Genomic DNA, 18,529 nt, shown 5'->3' with positions numbered 1-18,529 from the left:
TGAGGCCTAAGGGGCTCAAGAGACTGAATGTGAGGGCCAAGATGGTCGTGCGCTCTTGCGCTGAACTGTTGGTAGGCGGAAGGGAGCTCGTGCACGCACCTTTCCCGATTGCGCGCACCTTTATCGCACTCGTGGAGCGCATGAGGTTATTCGCGCATAAGGTTGCTCGCGTGCATAGCGCGAAGTGTGTTGTTCGCGCCCATGGCAAGCAACAGGATGTTCACGCATACGGCGCGACATAGGATGAACCCGCGTGCCATGATCGCCATTTTGTTTGCGCGCGCCAAGACGGTCGTGTGCGCCAATCTGGCCGTGCGCGCCAATCTGGCCGTGCGCGCCAATCTGGCTGTGCGCTCCAACTTCGTCGTGCGCGCGAGAGCTCTCAGGTTGGTGAGAGAACTCACTGCTACGCTCACAATAGCTTGTGTTGTGTGAGCACGAACGATCAACACAATTGAAAACTCTCTGTCATAGAAAGATTGACTTTGGTCACGAGAACCCGAAAGTTCAGCGTGAACTGTGTTGCGCGAACCCAAAGGATCAACGTAACGAGTTTCTCTGTCACGATACACCGAAGTGTTAGGGCGACTAGAGTTACGAGAGCCCAAGGGTTCAGCGTAACTCAGGTTACGAGACCCCCGAAGGGTCAACGTAATGAGGAATCGAGGTTCCTCTGTCACGAAATCCCAAAGGATCAACGAGACTGACGGTACAAGAACCCGGAGGTTCAACGTTACCGTCGTTACGAGAGCCCGAGGGTTCAGCGTAACAGAAACCCAAAGGTTTCAAGTCGCAAGAGCCCGAAGGTTCAGCGCGATGGAGACCTGAAGGACTCCTGCTGTCATGAGGCCCGCAGGATCAACATGACGAGAGCCCGAAGGCTCACGATCACACCAGCCCAAAGGGTGATCGTCACGAGATCCCGAAGGGTCAACGTGAGGAGAACCAGCAGGTTCAAAAAGACGTCGCCTCACAGCCCGAGAAGGAGAACGCCCATGATGGAGAGGGGTTACCCACCCCTCCACTCTACAAACCTCCAGAGAGGAACGTTCAACAGACTCCGCCCGAGGGGGAGACTGATTAAGGTCAACAGATAATTCCTCCGCAGGGGAGGAGAGTTCGCCCGAAGGAGAACTACGCTTATAACAAGGTTCTCTTTCCACCCCTGGAGGAGAACCTAAAGCGTTAGGGGATTGCCGATGCACAGAGGCAACCCTCTCTCGCGAGCGAGAGATATGTTCCCCGAAGGGGAAGCTTGCTTTGGAGAGAGCCCTGCCACCGCCCCTGGTGGGTTAGCTAACTCCTCGGAGTCGGAACCAGACCCGAGGTCTGGAAAAGAACAGGCGTTCCTTGGGGGAAGAGAAGGAGCCAACTCACTAGGGGAGCCGCCATCCTCGTCTATCCCACAGGGTTGACCTGGAGTCCCCGGAAGGGCCTGGTCGAGGATTAGCTTCGGGCAAAGATTTAGGCGTAGAGGAAGCCGAAGCCCGCGATTTTTTCGATTTCGAGGAAGACCCCGAAAGCGAAGATTTACGTTTAGACGTCTTCTTCTTCTTACGCACAAACCTCTCCCACTGGGAAGCAGGCCACTCCCTACACACGAAACAGGTGTTGTCCCGCGAACACTGAGTTCCCCGGCAAGCCGGGTATAAAGGGTGTGGGTCCTTCTCCACGGACGACATGAAGGTGCCGCAGTGGCGGCCTTCAATCCCTGGACATGTCCGCATAGCGGGACAATAACCATACACACACAAAAGATAAAGAAAAAGAAAAAGTAATAAAGTCAAGGCAGTTTGTTTAACAGGAGAGCCAAAAGTAAAAGTGGTTACTCAACCGACAGGTGTGAGTGAGCTAACTAGCGGATGGGGTAATTATCCCTCACTAAAATTGTCTTGGCTGGTTTTCAGCGTTGCCGAAAGTAATACCCTATAAATAGCAAAGGTTTGTACCTGTGTCGGAAAAAAACCCTTTTTTAGCACAGCCTATTCTATCACAGCTCAATTTACAACATATACTAGTAATAATCCTCTAAGACTTAATCCAATCCTGGGGTAGAGTAATAAAACATAAATGCCTTCATCATAATCATATTATTATTATCATTATTATTATTAGCAAGCTACAACCCTAGTAGGAAAAGCAGGATGCTATAAGCCCAAAGCCTCCAACAGATAAAAATAGCCCAGTGTGGAAAGGAAATAAATAAACAATAGAAGTAATGAACAATTTAAATAATATCTTAAAAACAGTAACAACATTAAAATCGATCTTTCATAAACTATAAAGAGACTTATGTCAGCCTCTTTCAACATAAATACATACGCTGAGAGTATGAACTTTTGAATAACACTACATACCGGTGACTTCTCCGAACAGCAAGAGACGTGATATGGCCATGAGGATCCTCCTCGCTTTCCTCTTCCATTTTGGCTAACACGTACCTGCAATCACAATTCTTAATGGTGAGACCCCATAACAAAAATATCATAAAGTTTGACTAAAAGTAAACTGATCACCTAAACTCAAACCATCATTAAGATCAACTAACAAGAGGTTTCCCTCTCCAAATTCAATGGATTCTTTTAATGTCTTCATTGCTAATGCCAGAAACATGACAAATTCGTAAATAATTTGTATTTTTCCTAACTATACAAACCTTAGCTATTTATTAGGGGTTATACTTTCGGCGGAGCTGAAATGACGAGCCATTAAAAATTTTATTTTCATAATAAAATAAATTTTTTAATATACTTACTCGCTGGTTATATAAGAATGGCTAACGTCCCTGACGCCTCGGCAGGAAATTCAAAATCTCGCGCGGCTATCACAGTTATGCCAGGTGTACACTAGTGCCCTCATGGTACAACAGGTGTAACTATACCCAACCTCTTCAGATTTTCCATGCCCCATGGTCTCTAGAGGGGAGGAGGGTGGGTTTTTAACTTATATAACCAGCGGGTAAGTATATTCAAAAATTTATTTTATTATGAAAATAAAATTTTTAAATATAAAACTTACCCGCTAGTTATATAAGAATGGCTGATTGACACCCTTGGTGTTGGGTCAGAGACAGCTACATAATTGGAAATTCACTTAAGCGTTACACAAACTACTTAAGAGGTTCTCACCTGATAAGGAAGCTGACAGCAATGCTCTGCCTCATTTTGTCTGCTATCCTTAGAAGATCCAGCGGTCCACCCAGGGGGCTGATGATCTCTAGGAACTGTCAAACGGTTCAATAACCTATAACATGACAGGACCTCAATTAATACCCTTGTTCCGGGCACTCTCTAGGAACAAAATGACCACCTGACTAGATCAAAGATTGCGGAAGATTGTCGACCAATCTTCACGTACAATCATAAAAACATATATAACAGTTCCAAGAGAAGAACAGGGGTACTAGGAATCTAGGGAAATGTAGTGGTGAATATCTCACCTACTACTGCACTCGTAGTTACGAGTGAACCCAAAACGTAAACGTCCTCATAAAGAGACTGGATACGATCTAAGAAATGCAAGGCGAATACAGGAATAAACCTTCACAAGGCTGTACAGTATACGCGATGCTTTGCAGAGAACAGATTAGATTAAAAGTTACAGAAGCTCCTATAGCTCTAACTTCATAAGTCTTTACTCTTTCAACATGTTACGATCTGTCACACAACAGTATGAAAGAACTCTTGTAATTAAAGTCTATACTAGACGATAGAGCGTTTTAGACATAGACAGCGCAGGCTTCTTGACCGTGTACCAAAGAGTCATGAATAGACTCTTAATCTCTTTGGTCCTGTCCCGATAAAACTCCATCATTTTAAACGGGTAAAATACTCTTCACAGCCCTTCACAAACCAAATTTGAGAGGATAAAGATCCCGAAAGATTTAGGCTATGGATGAGAAGGACGTTTGTTAATGATCAAGAATCCAGGTTTCAAGGTGCCTATGGCTTAACCATTGTGAAGTCTATGTTCTTGCTAAAAGATTGAACTTCACTGGGTCTCAACTATAGCAGACTTATTTAGAGTCTCCAAAGTGTTAGAAACCAAAAATAAATTAGAGGTACGAGTTGCAAAAGAAATGGAAAGCAAAACTGTTTCCTTATAAGGAATACAGTTAATGTTAAATTAATTAATTCAATAAGAAAGGATTGATATTTGAGTCCGACTGTGGGGAATAGCCGTTCGGTCGTTAGCTTGACTCGAAGCTTTACCTATTTTTCTTAATAAATTAAAAGTAAATAACTTAATGCTACTTAGTATAATAACTATTAGCGTTAATGATAAGTAAAATGAATAATAAAATTAAACTTATGAATTAAATGACTTAAATTAGTAATTGCCTAATAGGCCTTAAGTCCACGCGTGCGTAATATGTACCTGTCAAGTAAATTACCTCGAAGGTTACCACAGCCACGGCGAACAGTTCCAATAAAAAGTACTCAGTGGAAAGGCCGGCACCGCATCTTCATAGAATATTAACGCTGAACAAAACTAAACGTTCAACACCCAAGACTACGACAATTTTGGAAGACTTCAACGTCTACCTTGTGATAAGTGATCTGCATTATTCTGTATCTTAGGACATGTCTGGGGAAAAGGGTAATGTAGGGCAATATCACAAAGTATTACTAGTGGATCTACTATTTGGTGTAAGTTGTTTTGGGTTTTGAGTAATTGTTTTGTTTATTAAATATAAATAAGGTTGGAATTAAAATAAATTCCAACATAATTCCAAAATTGTCGATGCATTCCACATAATATTCCGAAGGTGAATTCGATGTGTTTATCGTTCGGTTAAATAAGTAATTTTATAGAAACGACTAACTGGCTAACTGTCACTCGGTATTTCGAATGGTAACCAATATGGAACTCGTGCGACGTAATTAGTAACATATATTACGTATTATAATCTATTTCATATGCATATATAATGTACTCGGTAACTAGTAAGCATCGATAACTTTAGGTGGGCTGTTATCTTTTAAATATTTGCAGGCTATTTATATTAAATTATTAATTATATAAGTAATCATGTCTGATAAAGAGGAAGAGTTTGTTGACCCTATGAATATTATATCATCCTTGAGGAGGATGCGGGGAATACACAAACGGAAAATAACTATTTACTTAAGGAAGCTAACGGAGCTTCATGGTGATAATCGATTAACTTCTTCCTTTTGTAAGAGTCAAATAACTGTAATCGAAAAAGAGATCGAGCAGGTTAAACACTTTGATGAAGAGATTAATAATGTTTTGGAGTCACATGAAATAATGAAAAGTAATGAACAATATTATATTGAGGAGTTAGATAGTAAGGCAGAATATAGCATTCAGGTTAGTATAGAGCTCGACCAATATGAACAATACATAAGTGAGTCAAGTGGGGCTTCTGGCAACTTATCTGCTGATAAAGTTTTAGAAATGATGTCTAGAATGAATATGTCTGATGGGAAACCCCCTCCTTTAGAATATGGAATCTTTAGTGGTGAGGAGAAAGATAAATTTGCTTTCAATTCATTTCTTAGTCAATTTAATAATGTCATTGAGTCCAGAAAAAATCTGTCCGATTCTGCCAAACAAATATATTTACATGGGTACCTTAGAGGCTATGCCTTGAAGGTAGTTAAAAATTTGACTATTTCTGACCGTAACTACCACTTGGCAATTGAAATGTTAAAAGAAGAATTCCTTGACGTAAATTACATTATTGACGAGACTTTTAAGAACATTTTGAGTGCTGCTCCAAGTGCTGAATATGACCAAGAATTCTCGTCGGTGAAAGTTTACCTCAACGAAATCAAATCCTATCTGCATGAAATGAAAGCACATAATGTTGATTTATTGGAAGTGGGGTCATCTGGGCATAAATTTGTGAGTCACATAGTATTTAATAAACTCCCCATACCAGTAAAGAGAGAGTTGGTTCACAAATTAGATACCAATTATCCTAATATATCTGACATTCTTTCTAATTATAATGAAATTATCAAAACTTTATCTAAAACTGTTTCCAATAGAAAAAAGACCTTCACTAAAACCTCTAGTAAACCTAGTCCTAGCAGCTCATTTAAACCTAAAGAAAATAAGGTAGGTGTAAGTACAATTCAAAATTATAAATTTGCAAATAAAGTAACTAAATTGACTTGTAAATTATGTGCAGCTGAAGGCCATACCTTGGGAAAATGCATTAACTTTAATCATTATAATGATAAAGAGGCCAGACTGAGGGAGCTTTCACTATGCACTAGATGCGCTGGTTCAGGGCATGAAGACAACGAATGTTACGGGAAACAAAATAAGTTAAGGTTTGAATGTCTGTTGTGTAGAAAGAGGGAACACATAACTCCTTTGTGCCCTTCTTTGAATAAAGCCGAACCAACTACTAAAACTAACGTAAGCTTATGTTTTGCTCAAAGAAGTTTTGATGTGTCTCACATTTTACAGTTAGGCAGATATGCGAGAAATATTTAGCAAAAGGAGGTGTATGTTGCGTTTATGGATCTGGAGAAAGCATATGATAGAGTTGATAGGGAAGCAATGTGGAATGTGATGAGGTTATATGGAGTTGGTGGAAGGTTGTTGCAAGCAGTGAAAAGTTTCTACAAAGGTAGTAAAGCATGTGTTAGAATAGGAAATGAAGTGAGCGATTGGTTTCCGGTGAGAGTGGGGCTGAGACAGGGATGTGTGATGTCGCCGTGGTTGTTTAACTTGTATGTTGATGGAGTGGTGAGAGAGGTGAATGCTCGAGTGCTTGGACGAGGATTAAAACTGGTAGGCGAGAATGTTGTTTGCGGATGATACTGTACTGGTAGCAGACACAGAAGAGAAGCTTGACCGACTAGTGACAGAATTTGGAAGGGTGTGTGAGAGAAGGAAGTTGAGAGTTAATGTGGGTAAGAGTAAGGTTATGAGATGTACGAGAAGGGAAGGTGGTGCAAGGTTGAATGTCATGTTGAATGGAGAGTTACTTGAGGAGGTGGATCAGTTTAAGTACTTGGGGTCTGTTGTTGCAGCAAATGGTGGAGTGGAAGCAGATGTACGTCAGAGAGTCAATGAAGGTTGCAAAGTGTTGGGGGCAGTTAAGGGAGTAGTAAAAAAATAGAGGGTTGGGCATGAATGTAAAGAGAGTTCTATATGAGAAAGTGATTGTACCAACTGTGATGTATGGATCGGAGTTGTGGGGAATGAAAGTGATGGAGAGACAGAAATTGAATGTGTTTGAGATGAAGTGTCTGAGGAGTATGGCTGGTGTATCTCGAGTAGATAGGGTTAGGAACGAAGTGGTGAGGGTGAGAACGGGTGTAAGAAATGAGTTAGCGGCTAGAGTGGATATGAATGTGTTGAGGTGGTTTGGCCATGTTGAGAGAATGGAAAATGGCTGTCTGCTAAAGAAGGTGATGAATGCAAGAGTTGATGGGAGAAGTACAAGAGGAAGGCCAAGGTTTGGGTGGATGGATGGTGTGAAGAAAGCTCTGGGTGATAGGAGGATAGATGTGAGAGAGGCAAGAGAGCGTGCTAGAAATAGGAATGAATGGCGAGCGATTGTGACGCAGTTCCGGTAGGCCCTGCTGCTTCCTCCGGTGCCTTAGATGACCGCGGAGGTAGCAGCAGTAGGGGACTCAGCAGTATGAAGCTTCATCTGTGGTGGAAATGTGGGAGGTTGGGCTGTGGCACCCTAGCAGTACCAGCTGAACTCGGCTGAGTCCCTGGTTAGGCTGGAGGAACGTAGAGAGTAGAGGTCCCCTTTTTTTGTTTTGTTTCTTGTTGATGTCGGCTACCCCCCAAAATTGGGGGAAGTGCCTTTGGTATATGGATGGATGTCTTTGTATTTAAGAAATGGCAAAAAGGCTAGGAAAGTCAGATGTCTGTTTGACACTGGCAGTCAGCGGTCATATATTTCCGAATCTGCCCGTAAAGATCTTTGTCAGGATGTAGAGGCGTTGTATGCTTTGGAATGTGATGCAAGCACATTTATAGGGCAGGAAACTAAGGGCTTCAAGCAAATGTCCACTGGAATAAATATAAACAATAACTTAATATTCATACCTTTATTAGTTGACAAGTCGCTTAATATAAACTTTGAAGTGCCCGGCATGAATCAAATAATAAATAAATTTAAAGAAAATAATATTGCTTTATTGGATGAGACTTTTTGTGACCACAGAAACCATGAAAGTATGAAGATTGACATGTTAATGGGAATAGATATCATTCAGTTTTTACCTTCGGTAACTTGGACTAAAATGTTGGGTGGAACTTGTTTAGTCGTAAATAATAGAGTAGCTCCTGTTGGTAATGGGTTCAACTTTTTGGATGAAGCAGAAAGTAAAGCTGTTATGGACTCCTTAGTTAATAAGAAAACACAATGTTAAAACAAAAAGCGTGGTAAATTTAGTAATGGATCCCCTAAAATCTTATTTCAATCCATTAGAGCATATATTAGAAGACAGTGAAGTAGACAATGGACTTGAACACCTTTTTAGTCTTGAATCCTTGGGAATAAAAGAATTGGTCTCCTTTGATAAAGAACAAATTGACAGGTTTAGAGAGGGGATCTCTTTTGATAATGGATTCTATCATATAGAATTGGCCTGGTATACTGATAAAATTGACAGCTTCCCATCTAATCATTTTGTTTCACTTGAGGTATTAGACCGAACAGTAGAGTATCTTGGTAAAAAGGGTCTCATTGACAAGTACCAGGAAGTTTTTGATATACAACTCGAGGATGGTATAATCAAGGAAATTAAAGTAAGTCCTTCGGACTATCATAAGTATGTATGGATTCCACATAGACCAGTTTTAAAATTAGAAGAGCAAGTAACCACAAAAATCAGGCCAGTATTTAACTGTTCTTTAAAAACTTACAGGGAATTGCCTTCACTTAATGAAGCAGCTTATCCTGGGATAGATTTAATGGGCTCAATATTGAAATTGCTCTTTTACTTTAGAACTAATAAATATGTAATGTTGAGCGACGTTAAACAAGCTTTTTGATGATTAAATTAAAAAATGAAGTGGATAAAAATAGATTTTGTTTCTTTTGGAAACGGGGAAATAAATTGGTATCTTATCGCTACAAAACAATAGTTTTTGGTTACACTTCCTCGCCTTTTATATTGAATTTTGTTATGAAACATCATGCAGAAAGTTATCCTGATGATAATTGTAAAGAAATATTAACTAATAACTTTTATGTAGATAATCTTCTTATAACTGGTAATAACATTGATGAAATGAAAAATGATATTTTAATTATAAAATACATTTTTGAATATACTTACCCGGTGAATATATATAGCTGCAACTCTGTTGCTCGACAGACAAAAAAACAGTAAAACTCGCCAGCGATCGCTATACAGGTTGCGGGTGTGCCCACCAGCGCCAACTGTCGGCCAGATACCAAACTCCATGTAAACAAAGACTCAATTTCTTCTCATCCCACTGCGTCTCTATTGGGGAGGAAGGGAGGGTCATTTAATTTATATATTCACCGGGTAAGTATATTCAAAAATTTATTTTATAATTAAAATATCATTTTTAAATATTTAACTTAGCCGGTGAATATATATAGCTGATTCACACCCAGGGTGGTGGGTAGAGACCAGTTAAATATGTTTACATCGTTTAAGCTAAGAGTTTTTATTTCATTTTGGAAGTTATCAATATAACGAAAACAAAATAAATAGGTACCTGGTAAGGAAGTCGACTTAGACGATTACTCTGCCTTGTAAGTACGTCTTCCTTACGGAGCCTCGCGATCCTCTTAGGATGCTGACAGACCCCTAGGAGCTGAAGTATCAAGGGCTGCAACCCATACAACAGGACCTCATCAAACCCCTAATCTGGGCGCTCTCAAGAAATGACTTTGACCACCCGCCAAATCAACCAGGATGCGAAAGGCTTCTTAGCCTTCCGGACAACCCATAAAAAACAACATTAAAAACATTTCAAGAGACAGATTAAAAGGATATGGAATTAGGGAATTGTAGTGGTTGAGCCCTCACCCACTACTGCACTCGCTGCTACGAATGGTCCCAGTGTGTAGCAGTTCTCGTAAAGAGACTGGACATCTTTCAAGTAAAATGACGCGAACACTGACTTGCTTCTCCAATAGGTTGCGTCCATTATACTTTGCAGAGATCTATTTTGCTTAAAGGCCACGGAAGTTGCTACAGCTCTAACTTCGTGCGTCTTAACCTTAAGCAAAGCTCGGTCTTCCTCACTCAGATGTGAATGAGCTTCTCGTATTAACAATCTGATAAAGTATGACAAAGCATTCTTTGACATAGGCAAGGATGGTTTCTTAACTGAACACCATAAAGCTTCAGATTGGCCTCGTAAAGGTTTAGTACGCTTTAAATAGAACTTAAGAGCTCTAACAGGGCATAAGACTCTTTCTAGTTCATTGCCTACGATCTCCGATAAGCTGGGAATATCGAAAGATTTAGGCCAAGGCCGAGAAGGTAGCTCATTTTTGGCTAGAAAACCAAGTTGCAGCGAACAAGTAGCTTTTTCCGACGGAAATCCGATGTTCTTGCTGAAGGCATGAATCTCACTGACTCTTTTAGCCGAGGCTAAGCATACCAGGAAAAGAGTCTTAAGAGTGAGATCTTTCAGGGAGGCTGACTGTAAAGGCTCAAACCTGTCTGACATGAGGAATCTTAGTACCACGTCTAAATTCCACCCAGGCGTAGCCAAACGACGCTCCTTAGTGGTCTCAAAAGACTTAAGGAGGTCTTGCAGATCTTTATTGTTGGAAAGATCTAAGCCTCTATGCCGGAAGACCGATGCCAACATGCTTCTGTAGCCCTTGATAGTGGGAGCTGAAAGGGATCGTCCTTTTCTCAGGTATAAGAGAAAATCAGCTATTTGGGCTACAGAGGTACTGGTCGAGGATACAGAAACTGACTTGCACCAGTCTCGAAAGACTTCCCACTTCGATTGGTAGACTCTAATGGTAGACGCTCTCCTTGCTCTAGCAATCGCACTGGCTGCCTCCTTCGAAAAGCCTCTAGCTCTCGAGAGTCTTTCGATAGTCTGAAGGCAGTCAGACGAAGAGCGTGGAGGCTTTGGTGTACCTTCTTTACGTGCGGCTGACGTAGAAGGTCTACTCTTAGAGGCAGACTTCTGGGAACGTCTACTAACCATCGAAGTACCTCGGTGAACCATTCTCTCGCGGGCCAGAGGGGAGCAACTAACGTCAACCTTGTCCCTTCGTGAGAGGCGAACTTCTGCAGTACCTTGTTGACAATCTTGAACGGTGGGAATGCGTAGAGATCCAGATGTGACCAATCTAGGAGGAAGGCATCTATATGTATTGCTGCTGGGTCCGGGACTGGAGAGCAATAGATTGGAAGCCTCTTGGTCAGCGAGGTTGCAAAGAGATCTATGGTTGGTTGACCCCAAGTGGCCCAAAGTCTCTTGCACACATCCTTGTGGAGGGTCCATTCTGTTGGAATTACTTGCCCTTTCCGACTGAGACAATCTGCTATGACGTTCAAGTCGCCCTGGATGAACCTCGTTACTAGGGAGATGTCTCGATCTTTTGACCAGATGAGCAGGTCCCTTGCGATCTCGTACAACGTCAGTGAGTGGGTACCTCCTTGTTTGGAGATGTACGCCAAGGCCGTGGTGTTGTCCGAGTTTACTTCCACCACTTTGCCTCGAAGGAGATACTCGAAGCTTTTCAAGGCCAGATGAACTGCCAACAGCTCCTTGCAGTTGATATGCATGGTCCTCTGACTCGTGTTCCACAGACCTGAGCATTCCCGACCGTCCAGCGTCGCGCCCCAGCCCAAGTCCGATGCGTCCGAGAAGAGAACGTGGTTGGGTAACTGAACAGCCAGGGGAAGACCCTCTCTTAGGTTGATATTGTCCTTCCACCAAGTCAGACAAGACTTCATCTTTTCGGAAATCGGGATCGAGACCGCCTCTAGCGTCTTGTCCTTTTTCCAGTGGAAAGCCAGATGGAATTGAAGAGGACGGAGGTGTAGTCTTCCTAGTGATACAAATTGCTCCAGGGATGACAGTGTCCCTACCAGACTCATCCACAGCCTGACTGAGCAGCGTTCTTTCTTCAGCATCTTCTGGATGGAAAACAGGGCTTGATCTATTCTGGGGGCCGACGGAAAAGCCCGAAAAGCTTGACTGTGAATCTCCATCCCTAAATACAGAATAGTTTGGGATGGGACCAGCTGCGACTTTTCCAAATTGACTAGGAGTCCCAATTCCTTGGTCTGATCAAGAGTCCACTTGAGATCCTTCAGACAGCAACGACTGGAAGAGGCTCTGAGAAGCCAGTCGTCCAAATAAAGGGAGGCTCGGATGTCCGATAAGTGGAGGAATTTGGCCACATTCCTCATCAGCCTCGTAAATACGAGAGGAGCTGTGCTTAGGCCAAAGCACAGGGCCCGAAACTGGTAGACCACATCTTCGAAGACGAATCTCAGAAAAGGTTGGGAGTCTGAGTGAATGGGGATGTGGAAGTAGGCGTCCCTTAGGTCTAGCGAGACCATCCAGTCTTCCTTTCTGACCGCTGCTAAGACTGACTTTGTGGTCTCCATGGAAAACTTCGTCTTTGTGACAAAGACATTCAGAGCACTGACGTCTAGCACCGGTCTCCACCCTCCTGTCTTCTTTGATACTAGGAAGAGACGGTTGTAAAACCCCGGTGATTGAAGGTCCGAGACTTTGACCACCGCTCCCTTCTCTAGCAAAAGAGACACTTCCAGTTTCAGGGCTTGTCTCTTTTCTACCTCTCTGTACCTGGGAGAGAGATCGATGGGGGACGTCACTAGAGGGGGTTTGCGTACAAAAGGGATCTTGTACCCCTCTCTGAGTAACTTCACAGATTGTTGATCTGCGCCTCTCTTCTCCCAGGCTTGCCAGAAGTTCTTGAGTCTGGCTCCTACTGCTGTCTGAAGTTGCGGGCAGTCAGACTCTGCCCTTAGAGGACTTGGATCCTTTCCTCTTCCCTCGCTTCCCTTCGTTCGGCACGAGCACCTCCTCTGCTGGAGGCTCTGCCACGAAAGGGCGGAATAAAGCGAGACGCTGGAGTGTCTAACCTCGGTCTAGCAGACAATGTAGGCAAAGGGGGAGCTTTGCGAGCCGAGGACGCAACTAGATCGTGGGTGTCCTTCTGAACTAAAGATAGGGCAATTTCCTTTACCAAGACTTCAGGAAACAGGCACTTGGAAAGGGGAGCAAAGAGTAGCTCGGATCTTTGGCATGGCGTCACTCCAGCAGACAGGAAAGAACATAGAGACTCTCGCTTCTTCAGGACTCCGGACGTGAAAGAGGCGGCTAGCTCGTTGGACCCATCACGGACGGCCTTGTCCATGCAGGACATAATGAGCAAGGAAACGTCCTTATCTGCAGAAGAGATCTTCCTGCTCAGGGCTCCTAGGCACCAGTCTAGGAAGTTAAAGACTTCGAAAGCCCTAAATATCCCTTTAAGAAGGTGGTCCAGGTCCGATGGTGACCAACAAATCTTCGAGCGTCTCATGGCAAGGCGGTGGGGAGAGTCTACAAGACTTGAGAAGTCGCCCTGGGCAGAGGCAGGAACTCCCAAGCCGAGAACTTCTCCCGTGGCATACCAGACGCTCGATCTAGACGAGAGTTTAGATGGGGGAAAGGCAAATGCTGTCTTTCCTAAACTCTTCTTAGTCTCTAACCAGTCTCCCAACAGCCGCAAAGCTCTCTTGGATGAACGAGAGAGAACGAGTCTAGTAAAGGCAGGTGTGGTAGCAGGCACGCCTAACACAAACTCTGACGGCGGCGAACGAGGAGCCACAGAAACAAAGTGGTCAGGGAACAACTCCTTAAATACAGCCATGACTTTTCTAAAGTCCAATGATGGTTGAGTTGCCTTAGGTTCGTCAAGTTCTGAAGGTTGATCCTCTTGCGGTTCAGCAACGTCCTCATCTGATAGTTCCTCATCCGAAAACTGATGAGGAAACGGCAACGGAGTGGGCAACGTTTGGCTCGCTGAGTCCGGTCGCACTGGTGCATGCGTGACGGATCCGGACGCAACGTCATGGAACTGCTGCACAGTCTGTGAACTGTCAACAACCATGGGTGCGCGAGGACGCACAGCGTCCACCCGAGACTGTTTAGACCGTCTGGGTTGTGCAGTCAACACCATACCGGGTTGCGGAGGTTGACGCACCGCGTCAAAACAAGTCACCTCTGATGGTTGTTGAACGTCCAGAACGTCAACAACCACCTCCGTGCGTCGCCTAACGTCAACGTGCGGCTGGCAAACCACACTGGGTCGCATCGGTGGGGGTACAACCTCAACTGGTAGACGCGAGAAAGTAACCTCAGCGTCAACAGGACGCACAACAGACCGCTTGGATGGTTGTTGGCCAGAAGGTTCAGCAGCAACCTTCTCCGCATTGAAGTCATCCATCAAGGACGCAAGCTTGGACTGCATGTCCAGTAGCAATACCCATTTAGGGTCTACGGCAGCAGGTGCGGCAACAGACGGGGTGAGCGACTAAGGCGGTACCGCTTTGCCTCTCTTAGGCGGCGAGCAGTCATCAGATGACGGCAACGAGTCCGAACTGACCCAGTGGCTACAACCGGGACGTAGGACTTGTCCTGAAGGGACCGACTTACGCTTCAAAGGTCGTGAGACCTTGGTCCAAAGTTTCTTACGAGAAACACCTTCGGACGACGAGGTAAAAACGGGCTCTCTCGTCTTACGTTGGTAGGGGCGATCTTGGGGAGATACGCCTGATACCATAGAGGGAACGTCTGTTCGCTGATCAAAGCCTCTCGAACCCATACGTCGTACGACATTGCTTCTCCCCTGGGCTTGGGAGCTTGCAAGAGGTCCCGGACTAGGAGGACGACAGGCACGAACAGACGAACCCTCAAGCGCAACACTGTTCACAACACTTTGAGAAACACTAGGCACTTTATCACTTCCCGCGGCACTTTGGCACTTTAGTTCCTTAACATCCGCCATGAGTTGATTGCGGTCACTTGCAAGGGACTCAACTCTCTCCCCCAAGGCATGGATAGCACGCATCATGTCAGCCATCGATGGTTCCTGAGTGCTAGGAGGGGGGTTAGGAACAACCACTACAGGGGAAGGATTAGGTTGAGGGGCATGAGGAGAGGAAAAATCTACCGACCTAGAAGAACTTCTCCTTACCCTATCTCTCTCTAGTCTGCGTGTATACTTCTCAAATTCGATAAAATCGAATTCCGAAAGGCCCACGCATTCCTCACACCGATCTTCCAATTGACAGGTTTTACCCCGACAATTGGAACAAACAGTGTGAGGGTCGAGAGAAGCCTTTGGAAGACGCCTATGACAGTCCCTAGCATTGCATTTTCTAAACTTGGGAACTTGTGAAAGGTCAGCCATTTTGAATTGGTCAAGGAAAAATTCCAAAAAACGATCTAAGTCATCAACAATGAATCCGATACAAAAAAGAGTTCAAGGATTTATTTGAAGAAAAACCCTGTACTGCGAAAGCTCATAACCAAAATAAAGTATTTCACCAAATATGATGGGAAAAACTCCAGGTTTCAACAGCGAGTAAAGTACGTCTTGTCGACACGTCGACAGAGAAGAAATTTGAGTCTTTGTTTACATCGAGTATGGTATCTGGCCGACAGTTGGCGCTGGTGGGCACACCCGCAACCTGTATAGCGATCGCTGGCGAGTTTTACTGTTTTTTTGTCTGTCGAGCAACAGAGTTGCAGCTATATATATTCACCGGCTAAGTTAAATATTTAAAAATTTGTATAAGCAAGCTAATGATAGGATGGAACAAGGGGGCTTTATTTTAAGGTCTTGGAACTCCAATTGTGTAGAGTTAAAGAGAAGAAATGGCATCAGATAATACACTTGTTGAACATTCTTGCAAAGAGGATAAAGTATTGGGTTATAGATTCAACGTAAATAATGATTCTTTTAGTCTTGCGCCTTGTAAAATAGACCCAGAAGCAGACACAAAAAGAAAAGTATTATCACAAACTTCTAAAATATTTGATCCTTTGAATATAGTCCTTCCTGTAACAATAAGAGGCAAAATTTTAATGAGAAAAATATGGAAATTAGATGTTGGTTGGGATCAAAATTTACCTAAAGACATTTGTGGGGAAATGAAAATTATTAGTAGAGATTTTGAAATGCTATCTGAACTTAAATTTCCTAGAGTCCCTTAATGAACTAGACTCGTATGGGCTTCACATTTTTTGTGATAGCTCTGTAGAGGCCTATGCGGTTAATCAAAATGATAAAAGTTTTTTTTTTGTTCTCCAAATCTAAATTGGCTCCACTGAATAAGAGAAATGAGCATAGTGTCCCTACTTTGGAACTAATGGGAGTAATTCTAGCTTTTAAATGTTTACCTTCATTATTAGAAGCCTACAGTAATGTAAATTTTCAATTCATTAACCCTTTTACCCCCAAAGGACGTACTGGTACGTTTCACAAAAGCCATCCCTTTAACCCCATGGACGTACCGGTACGTCCTTGCAAAAAAATGCTATAGATTTTTTTTTTTTTTATATTTTTGATAATTTTTTGAGAAAATTCAGGCATTTTCCAAGAGAATGAGATCAACCTGACCTCTCTATGACAAAAATTAAGGCTTTTAGAGCAATTTAAAAAATATATACTGCAAAATGTGCTGGGAAAAAAATAACCCCCTGGGGGTTAAGGGTTGGAAATTTCCAAATAGCCTGGGGGTAAAAGGGTTAATATTTGTGTTGATGCTCAAGTGGTTTTAAATTGGCTATTGACCCGAGAAACTAAAATAAAATCTAAATTTGTTAGAAATAGAGTACTTGAGGCAGATGGTCTTAAAGTTGAAATATCTAAGCTATTTAAACTACCTGTCTTATATCACTATGTAAATACTGAAGAAAATCCTGCTGACATGATCACCAGAGGTTTATCCTATACCAAATATTTGAGTAAATCAACTTATTGGCTAGAAGGTCCAGAATGGTTGAGTAATGATTTTGACAAGTGGCCTCTTTACCCTTTATTGAGCATATCGCCTTACTATAAGCATCAAATGAGTACAGTATGCACTATGCAAATAAATAAAGTAAAAGCTGGTATTCTCAATATAAATAAAATGTCAAATTATGAACAATTGTTAAGAAATGATATTTTTATTATAAAATACATTTTTTAATATACTTACCCGGTGAATATATATAGCTGCAACTCTGTTGCTCGACAGACAAAAAAACAGTAAAACTCGCCAGCGATCGCTATACAGGTTGCGGGTGTCCCCACCAGCGCCAACTGTCGGCCAGATACCATACTCGATGTAAACAAAGACTCAATTTCTTCTCATCCCACTGCGTCTCTATTGGGGAGGAAGGGAGGGTCATTTAATTTATATATTCACCGGGTAAGTATATTCAAAAATTTATTTTATAATTAAAATATCATTTTTAAATATTTAACTTAGCCGGTGAATATATATAGCTGATTCACACCCAGGGTGGTGGGTAGAGACCAGTTAAATATGTTTACATCGTTTAAGCTAAGAGTTTTTATTTCATTTTGGAAGTTATCAATATAACGAAAACAAAATAAATAGGTACCTGGTAAGGAAGTCGACTTAGACGATTACTCTGCCTTGTAAGTACGTCTTCCTTACGGAGCCTCGCGATCCTCTTAGGATGCTGACAGACCCCTAGGAGCTGAAGTATCAAGGGCTGCAACCCATACAACAGGACCTCATCAAACCCCTAATCTGGGCGCTCTCAAGAAATGACTTTGACCACCCGCCAAATCAACCAGGATGCGAAAGGCTTCTTAGCCTTCCGGACAACCCATAAAAAACAACATTTCAAGAGACAGATTAAAAGGATATGGAATTAGGGAATTGTAGTGGTTGAGCCCTCACCCACTACTGCACTCGCTGCTACAAATGGTCCCAGTGTGTAGCAGTTCTCGTAAAGAGACTGGACATCTTTCAAGTAAAATGACGCGAACACTGACTTGCTTCTCCAATAGGTTGCGTCCATTATACTTTGCAGAGATCTATTTTGCTTAAAGGCCACGGAAGTTGCTACAGCTCTAACTTCGTGCGTCTTAACCTTAAGCAAAGCTCGGTCTTCCTCACTCAGATGTGAATGAGCTTCTCGTATTAACAATCTGATAAAGTATGACAAAGCATTCTTTGACATAGGCAAGGATGGTTTCTTAACTGAACACCATAAAGCTTCAGATTGGCCTCGTAAAGGTTTAGTACGCTTAAAATAGAACTTAAGAGCTCTAACAGGGCATAAGACTCTTTCTAGTTCATTGCCTACGATCTCCGATAAGCTGGGAATATCGAAAGATTTAGGCCAAGGCCGAGAAGGTAGCTCATTTTTGGCTAGAAAACCAAGTTGCAGCGAACAAGTAGCTTTTTCCGACGAAAATCCGATGTTCTTGCTGAAGGCATGAATCTCACTGACTCTTTTAGCCGAGGCTAAGCATACCAGGAAAAGAGTCTTAAGAGTGAGATCTTTCAGGGAGGCTGACTGTAAAGGCTCAAACCTG

The 18,529-nt window shown here is 42.8% G+C and overlaps 1 protein-coding gene across 1 annotated transcript in view; it reads right to left on the bottom strand.

Moving 5' to 3' along the window:
• The window catches only part of vnc (GNAT family N-acetyltransferase vnc), a 130,814-nt gene that overhangs the window by 32,908 nt on the left and 79,377 nt on the right, over positions 1 to 18,529 (bottom strand). Inside the window, exon 3 of the mRNA XM_068357049.1 lies at positions 2,358 to 2,441. Coding sequence (XP_068213150.1) covers positions 2,358 to 2,441 — 84 coding nt within the window. The remainder of the gene's footprint in view (positions 1 to 2,357; positions 2,442 to 18,529) is intronic.

Source organism: Palaemon carinicauda, chromosome 33 (assembly GCF_036898095.1).
Source record: "Palaemon carinicauda isolate YSFRI2023 chromosome 33, ASM3689809v2, whole genome shotgun sequence".
NCBI lineage: Eukaryota > Metazoa > Arthropoda > Malacostraca > Decapoda > Palaemonidae > Palaemon > Palaemon carinicauda.
This window is presented reverse-complemented; position numbering and strand designations above follow the sequence as displayed.